Source organism: Otolemur garnettii, unplaced genomic scaffold (assembly GCF_000181295.1).
Source record: "Otolemur garnettii isolate 467f Iridium unplaced genomic scaffold, OtoGar3 scaffold00135, whole genome shotgun sequence".
In the NCBI taxonomy this organism is placed as follows: Eukaryota; Metazoa; Chordata; class Mammalia; order Primates; family Galagidae; genus Otolemur; species Otolemur garnettii.
In genome coordinates, this window is record NW_003852530.1 from 4,505,998 (window position 1) to 4,515,140 (window position 9,143).

General features: G+C 46.9%; 1 protein-coding gene across 1 annotated transcript in view; it reads left to right on the plus strand.

Annotated features, from left to right (window-relative positions):
- WDR88 (WD repeat domain 88) overlaps positions 1–9,143 on the plus strand; it is a 41,887-nt gene that overhangs the window by 18,037 nt on the left and 14,707 nt on the right. The window contains exons 5-6 of the mRNA XM_012810530.2: positions 2,136–2,274; positions 3,626–3,755. Coding sequence (XP_012665984.2) covers positions 2,136–2,274; positions 3,626–3,755 — 269 coding nt within the window. The remainder of the gene's footprint in view (positions 1–2,135; positions 2,275–3,625; positions 3,756–9,143) is intronic.

Here is a 9,143-nt window from a genome sequence, read left to right on the forward strand (position 1 = left end):
TTCTCTCTTTTTTTTTTTGAGACTGAGCCTCAAGCTATTCCCTTGGGTAGAGTGCTGTGGCATCACAGCTCACAGCAACCTCCAACTCCTGGGCTCAAACAAGTCTCCTGCCTCAGCCTCCCAAGTAGCTGGGACCACAGGCACTTGCCACAACGCCCAGCTATTTTTTTTTTTTTTTGGTTGCAGCCATCATTGTTGTTTGGCGGGCCCAGGCTGGATTGGAACCCACCAGCTCAGGTGTATGTGGCTGGCTCCTTAGCCGCTTGAGCCACAGGCGCCGAGCAAAGTTTTTTTATTTTTAGTAGAGACAGGGTCTCACGCTTGCTCTGGCTGGTCTCTAACTCCTGAGGTCAGGCGATCCACCTTTCTCAGCCTCACAGAGTGCTGGGATTATAGGGGTCAGCCACTGCGCCTGGCCTAAGCTATATTTTCTTAAAACTACCCCTCAGATTACATTTGACATTTTGGTATCTATTTTTCCTACATGTGAACACAGGCAAATATGTCATGACACATATTTTCTGAACCCTGACTTTCCCCCTCCCCGACTTAATAAATGGTGAATGTGGATGCCCCTGCCTCATCCTTTGTAATGGGGATATGATACCCCACAGAATGGAAGTGGCAGGCCCTGCTGCACCTTTCCTGGGCATAGGGCATCAAGGCTGTTTTTGTCTCTTATAAACAATGCTACAATGTGGAAAACTTGCATTTATTTTCTAAAAATATGCTCCAGTATCTCCACTTCTTTTTTTCTTTGTTTTTTGAGACAGAGTCTCACTTTGTAGCCTTGGATAGAGTCCTGGCATCCTAGCTCAGAGCAAACTCAAATTCTTGGGCTCAAGTGATCCTCCTTCCTCAGCCTCCCAGCGTGCTAGGACTACGGGCATAAACCACTGTGCCCGGCCACTCCAACATCTCTTAATGATATCACTGCTATTTAAACAGTATAGAAACACAGAGTTTTAAAATAAACTTTTTTAGTGGCAGGGCGAAGAGTCCAAGAGTTTGAGGTTGCTGCGAGTTACAACGCCATGGCACTCTACCCGTTTTTGAAACTCAAAAAAAAAAAATAAAATTAAATTAAATATTGCCTTCAGAAACTATGCCAATTTATGCTGTAGGCCAGTGTTTTTCAGCCTTTTTTCTCTCATGGCACTCTTGAACCCATAGTTAAACTTCTGTGGCACACTTAAATTATGTTGATAAAAAAAAAGAGTAAAAAAAATCATATTCTTACTGTGCTTGAACTTCTTTCAAAAATAATTTAATTAATGAGCTTTAAAAATGTTTGCAGCACACTTGAGACCCTCTCATGGCAGGCACACCAGCATGCATCAGTTGAAAATCACTGGCCTGGGCACTCGAGGACAGCCCACCATCCCCATCCTCACATGCTGGGTAGCATCACGATTTTTAAAAATCTTAGCCAATTTAGTATAGGTGACAAATGAGACTTGTACTGATTGCTCTTGACTTTGAGCATTTTCTCAGATGTTTATTTCTCCTTTCTACAGCCTGTTTTTCTACTTGAGGTGCTTTTCTTTCTCTTTTAAAACTTTTTTTTTAGTTTAGCTGCAAGCCAACTATAGAGCTGAATTTGTTATCTACCAGTGCTTGATAAATTACTTCGAAACATAACAGTTTCAACTAACAAATGTTTATTTTCTCACACAATTTCTGACAGAAGTCTAAGGGTCGCTTAACCAGGTGGTTCTTGTTCAGGTCTCTTGTGAAGTCACAATTAAAATGTCATCTGGGGCTGCAGTCGTCTCAAGATGCCACGAGGCTGAAGGTTCCCTCCTAAGATGGCTCCCTCATATAGCTGTTGGCCCAGACCTCTGTTCTTCTCCATGTAGGTCTCCATGGAGACACAGGGCTGCTTGAGCACTCTTGGGACATGGCAGTTAACACAGATGAATGCATTATATTTATTAGTTTAATTAATTAAGTGAAATTAATAAATTCAGTTCCTTACTTAAACTAGTTCATTACACGTGCCCAGCGATCACATGCAGCCAGCGGCTACCACGCTGGGCAGTGTGTAGACAGAACATCCCCATCATCACAGACAGTCCTGCTGGGCCCCTGGGCAGGAGAGAGAAAACCACCTTGTGATTATTGCCTCATTTCAGTGGAAGATGGAGTGTGATTCCTTCATCGTCGCCAGTAAATTTTCTCCTGACGGTAAATACGTGGTCTTGGGCTTTGATTTGGATCATGGAATCTCCATAAAGGATGCGGAAAACACCACCACCATTGCACTCATCAAAGGTGAGGTTGCCCGAGTTTCCTGTCTGTCCCGTCTGCCATCGTCATAGCCACTTGGCACTGACAACTGTTGATTCCTGTATTTGGTGAGACTATGATGGTACGGACTATAATGATACATGCTGGGTCACTGCTGGCCCACAGCACTGATAGTTAAAACCAAGACTGATCCTCCTCAGTCTCCTGCTTGTAACAAAAGAAATAATGGTCTGTTCTGACCTTACTGGGTTGGGAGGGGCATTCAAAGTGGAAATATTTTTGCCCGTATTTTTCTTTTTTTTTTTTTTGAGATAGAGTCTCTCTTTGTCATCCTCAGTAGAGTGCTGTGGCATCACATCTCACAGCAACCTCAAACTCTTGGGCTTAAGTGATTCTCTTGCCTCAGCCTCCCAAGTAACTGGGACTACAGGCGCCCGCTACAACACCTGGCTATTTTTTTGTTGTTGCAGTTTAGCTGGCCTGGGCCAGGTTCGAACCTGCCACCCTTAGTGTATGTGGCTGGCACTGCAACCATTGTGCTATGGGTGCTGAGCCATTTTTCCTGTCTTTTTAAAATAGAAAAATAGTAACCATCATTTGTCAATTTCCTCCTCATGCTGTTGTGCTACGATGGTTATGTAGGATGTCACTACGGGGGAACTGGGTGAAGGGCATACAGAATCTGTGCTGTTCCTTATACCTGCACGGGAGTTTACAGTTATTGCAAAATGGAAAAAAAACGTGTAACCGTTGTAAAGAAATTCATTATGTAAACTAAAAAGCCAAAAGCCTATTTGCATATCCTGCCCCCCTCCCCGCCCCCAGGGAGCCTGTGACGCTGCTGGGTGGCCTTCCGGCTGGCACAGCTCTACTTCCCATACGTTTCCTTTTATCCACATGGCGCATGCACCCTGCCCACAGCTTGCACTTTTCCCTTAGCGGGTCACCTCCTACTCCACTTCCCCTTGCTCTGTGCACCAGCCACCGTCAGGCCTCTGTGTGTGCGCTGTTCCTTCTGTCTGGTGCTCTTGCTTTCCTGCCTTGCTTGCTGATGTCTAGAGCCCTTCCTGGGCGCCTCAGGTTGGGCCAGGTGTCTGCGGGGCCGGCAGGGAGCCTCGTGCATCCACTGATGGCCTGTGAGGCAGCTCATTGAACCCTTATCAGCCTGGGAACTCTGTAAGGACAGAGGGCAGGCCACCTTACTCCTTGTTCAAAACCTGGCACACAGTAGGCACTCAGGAAATGTCTGTGCAGGTGAATAGCCCCTTAGGAAAGCTGGGATTGCATTTCACAGTATCATTGTGGCTGGGGGGGCTGTGAGCCCTTCAGTCCGGTATGAGGAAGGTGTGGTAACAAGTCACTCCCTGTGCCACAGATCATCACAGCAAGTCCGTCACCGCCTGCTGCTTTGACCCTGACAGCCAGAAAGTGGCTTCTGTCTCGCTGGACAGGTGCATCAAGATCTGGGATATGACCGCCCAGGCCACACTGCTCTCCATCCCCAAGTGAGGAGGGCCTGGGGGCTGGCAGTGTCCTGCAGCAGGGAGGTGGGCGGGCTGCCCCGTTCACACACTCCTGGATTCCATGCATCCAGGTGGACGCCCCTGCAGCTTGTCACGGGTGGTCTGGTGAGGCTGGAGGCTGGGGTGGAAGCACAGGCCGGCTGTACATGCACATGTTTGTCTCAGTGTAAACAACACAGAAATACATTGTGCAGACTCCACAGCTATGCGGTGCTCCAGCTTCTCCTATAAGATGGGGCAGATCTGATAGCCCAGGGCCTGTGCCGGTCACCTTGCTGGTGGCCACCACCTGAGGGGTAAAGTCCTCTCTAGCAGGGCCTGGAGTTGGGCTCTGAGAATGTGTGTCCACCTTCTGGTCTGGGCTGGCTTTCCCCTGGTCTGGCTGGGCATAAAGCGGGTGGAGGACCCCATTCCCCGGGACCGTGGACTCCGTTTCCTGACCTGCAAACCGCGGAGCTGAGGTCTGAAGGAGATAACACATAGACAGTCCTGAGTGCAGTGTCCCCTGCGTGCTGGGCCTTAGCAGGTGCTCTGCTGCTGAGTGATAGCCAAGGAAAGTCTGGCTCACCGCTGTAATCCCAGCACTCTGGGAGGCCAAACTGGTGGATGGCCTGAGCTCAGGAGTTTGAGAGCAGCCTGAACAAGAGCGAGACGCCATCTCTATTAAAAATAGAAAAACTAGCCAGCTGTTGTGGCAGGTCCCAGCTACTCGGGAGGCTGAGGCTAGAGGATTGCTTGAGTTCAAGAGCTTTTATTTTAAAAAAAATTAAAAAAATAAAACAAGGAATGCCTGGGTTGAGAAAGCCTCCCTTCGCACCCTCCTTAGAGCCCTTGGTGGTAGCAGAGAGAACATGAGGGCAGCAGAGGCGGCCCCGGCTCCAGCCAAGGGCAACTGTCCCTGCTCCCCTCCAGCTGTTGCACCGGCAGGTGAGGTGGGGGGCAGGGAACATAAACCAGCAACCTGTTGGTAGTTTTGATTTATGCCTGGAATGGATGACTCTTCTGGAGATGTATCTTTTAGCAAGAAGATATAGAGGCAACGGCGCTCAGGGCTCCAGGTCTGGCTTCTTGGCATGGGACTCAGTGGCTCACACTCAGAAGGACCCACACTGGATTTCAGCCTCTGCTGTCGATGTCTTAAGATGCTTAATATCTAAATAAGGGCTTTTTAATTTCAAAAATATGAGCCAGGCATGGTGGCTTACCCCTGTAACCCCAGCACTCTGGGAGTCTGACGTGGGTAGATTGCTTGAGTTCAGGAGTTCAAGACCAGCCTGAGCAAGAGCAAGACCCCATCTCTACTAAGAAGAGAAAAACTAGCCAGGCGTGGTGGTGGGCACCTGTAGTCCCAGCTACTTCAGAGGCTAATGCAGGAGGATCATTTGAGCCCAGGAATTTGAGGTTGCTGTGAGCTATGGCTCTGGGGCATTCTAGTCTGGGGCGACAGAGTAAGACTCTGCCTCAAAAAAAAAAAAAAAGTGTAATTTACTTTTTGAAAATGTAAAACATGTGACACAGTACAAAATTAAAAGGCAAAAAAGGGTATATAGGGAAAAATCTGTCTTGGGACTTGTCACTAATCAGTTTCCCTCCCCAGAAACTACTTTCCCTCCCTCCTTCCCTCCCTCCCTTCCTTCCTTCCTTCCTTCCTTCCTTCCTTCCTTCCTTCCTTCCCTCCTTTCCTTCCTTCCTTCCTCCCTCCCTCCCTCCCTCCCCTTCATTGCAGCATAATTCACATACCATGCAATGCAGCCATTTAAAGCAAAGTCAGTGGTTTTGGGGGAATTACATTATTATTTTTAGTTGTAATAAAATAGAAACAATATAAAACTTGACTTTTAACCTTTTTAAGTGTACAATTCACTGGCACTAATTACACTCACAGTGTTGTGCAACCATCACCACTATCTATTTCCAAAACGATTTCATCACCCCAAACAGAGACTCTGTACCCCTTAGGCAATAACTCCCCACTCCCTGCCCTCAGCCCCTGGTAACCCTTATTCTCCTTTCTGTCTCCATGAATTTGCCTACTCTAGGTATTTCCTATAAGTAGAAGCATATATCGGTCTTTTTGTGACTGGCTTTTTTCACTTAAAATAATATCTCCAGTGGCGGTGCCCATAGCTCAATGGGTAAGGCGTCAGCCACATACACTGAAGCTGGCGGGCTTGAACCTGGGCCAGCTAAAATCAACAATGACAACTGCAACAACAACAACAAAAAATAGCCAGGCGTTGTGGCAGGCGCCTGTGGTCCCAGCTACTTGGGAGGCTAAGGCAAGTGAATCGCTTAAGCCCAAGAGTTTGAGGTTGCTGTGAGCTGTGTCAACACAGCACTCTGCCAAGAGTGACAGCTTAAGACTCTGTCTCAAAAAAAAAAAAATGTCCCCAAGATTCATCCATGTTGTGGCATGCATCAAAATGTCATTCCTTTTTATCACTGGGAAGTATTTCATTGTATATATACATCAAATTTTTTTATTCATTTCTTGGTGGACACTTGGGTTGTTTCTACCTTTTACTTATTGTAAATAATCCAACAGTTATTTTTTTTTTTTTGAGACAGAGCCTCAAGCTGTCCCCCTGGGTAGAGTAACGTGGCATCATAGCTCACAGCAACCTCCAACTCCTGGGCTCAAGTGAGCCTCCTGCCTCTGCCTCCCAAGTAGCTGGGACCACAGGCGCCCGCCATAACGCCCAGCTATTTTTTGGTTGCAGCCATCATTGTTGTTTGGCGAGCCCAGGCTGGATTCGAACCTACCACCTTAGGTGTATGTGGCTGGTGCCTTAGCCACTTGAGCCACACATGCCGAGCCAATCTGACAGTTATTGATGTACAGGTATCTGTCTGAGCCCCTGCTTCTGATTCTTTTGGCTATATATTTAAGAGTAGAATCTTTGGACCATATAGTAATACTATATTTAGCTTTTTGAGGAGCTGGGACCTCACATTTTAATTTTGCATTGGGCCCTGAAAATAATATAGCTGGTTCCTGTTTCAACAGTCAATCAATTTAGAAAACTCAAGAACAGAAGGACAGTCTGTTGTACTTATACATAGCTTTGCTTACCCTGTTCTTTCTTTCAATATTTCATGTTTCTTTCATTTACCCTTCCCTTTTTGTTGAAAAAATTCTTTTAGCCAGTCTTTTAGGGTAGGTCTGGGACGCATTTTCTTGTTTTTCTTTGTTTGAAAATGCCTTGATTTTCCTTTCATTCCTGAATGCCATTTTTTCTGGGTATAGAAATGTGGGTTGACATTTCTTTTCTTTCAGTACTTTAAAAAAAAAAAAGAAAGTGTCACCTCACTTTCTTCCATGCTTCCATGGTTTCTGATGAGAAATCCACCACCACTATCACTCAGATTGTTTCCTGTGGGTAAGTTGTCATTTCTCTTTCACTGCTCTCAAGATTTTTTCTTTGTCTGTAGTTTCCAGAAGTTAATTATGATGTGTCTGGGTAGAAATTTCTTTGGATTTGACCCATTTGGGATTTAAAGATTCTTGGACGTATAGGTCTATATCTTTTGCCAAATTTGGTAAAATTTCAGCTTTTTTTTTCTTTCTTTTTGAGATAGGGTCTCACTTTGTTGCCCAGGGCTGCAGTGCAGTGACCATGGCACACTGCAACCTTGAACTCCTCGGCACAAGCAGTGCTCCTGCCTCAACCTCTCAAGTAGCTGGGACTACAGGTGCATGCCACCATGCCTAGCTAATTTTTAATTTTTTTGTAGAGATGGGGTCTTATTGTGTGCCCAGGATAGTCTTGACCTCCTGGCCCCAAGCCATCCTTCCATGTTGGGCTTCCAAAGTGCTGGGATTGCAGGCATGAGCCACGGGGCCAGGCCACAGCTATGATTTGATTTCTCCAATTGCTTCCCTTCTTTTTCCTCTTCAGCTGGTACTCTAATGATATAAGCAGTAGGTCCTACGCTTGGTGAGGCTCTGTTTTCTTCCTCCCATCTGTTTTTCTCTGTGTTTGGATCACTTAGTTGGTATTGCCCTGTCTTCACCTTCACTCATTTTTTTCCTTTGTCCTTTCCAATCTGTGGTTCAGCCATCCAGTGAGTTTTTTATTTCGGTCACTGTATTTTTCAGTTCCAGAATTTCTGTTTGGTGCTTCTGTCTTCTGTTTCTTTGCTGAGGTTTTTCTGTCTTTTCCTTTGTTTCAAGCATAATTATAATTGTCCACACAAGCATTTTTATGACGGCCACTTAAAAATCCTGGTCAGATCCTTGTAACACCTCTGGCACCTTCATGCTGGCATCTATTGGTTACCTTTCTCATTCATGTTGAGATATTTCCTGGTTCTTGGTAGGAGGAATGGAGCATCTGGAACATTTTGGGTATTACGAGACTGGGGATCTTATTTTTTGTTTTAGCAGGTCACCTCTGTACAGCCCAGCAAGGGTGGCAGCCTGGGCTCCCACTCAACTTTTACTAACAGAGTTGGGGTGAGGCTGAAGTTTTGCTGAGCTGTTGGACTGGAGTAAGGCAGTTACTATCTAAAAGTGTTCTGTCTTATTAGGTTTCCCTAGCCTTGGCCCTTGGCTAGAGAGAGACTGAATAACCCTAAACCTTATTCATTACATGTAGAAAATCAAAATATGCTTTCATAGCATTGAAGAAGAGAGGAAAGGGGCAAAAAATGGGAGAGGGAGAGAAAAGCCGGTGGAGAAGCAGGGGAGTGAGTGAGGGTAGGCCTGGGAGAGCCCAGTGTGGTGAGGAGAAGGGAGGGCAGGAGACAGCCTCTGTGTGAGTATGACCCAGACACAGGCGGTTCTGAATATTGCAGAACATTCTTACCAGGGGCAATATTTTTTCTCCCAGTGGACATTTGGCAATGTCTGGAAATATGTCTGGTTGTCATAGCTGGATGCAGGGGGTGCCACTGGCATCCAGTGGGTAGAGGCCAGGGATGCTGTTCAGCATCTCATAACACACAGGACAGCCCCCCACAGCAAAGAATGATCCAGCACACAGTGCTAACATCAGTGTGGCTGAGAGAACCCGGGACAGCCTCACACAGAAGGAACCTTTCACCCTTGGACCATGGCAGAGGGTGACAGTCCAGGTGTGGTGTCCCTGAGCCCCTGTGGGGTGTGTGTTCATGACAGAGGGTGACAGTCCAGGTGTGGTGTCCCTGAACCCCCTGTGGGGTGTGTGTTCATGGGAGAGGGTGACAGTCCAGGCGTGGTGTCCCTGAACACCCTGTGAGGTGTGTCTTCATGGGAGAGGGTGACAGTCCAGGCGTGGTGTCCCTGAACCCCCTGTTAGGTGTGTCTTCATGGGAGAGGGTGACAGTCCAGGTGTGGTGTCTGTGAGCCCCTGTGGGGTGTGTCTTCATGGGAGAGGGTGACAGTCCAGG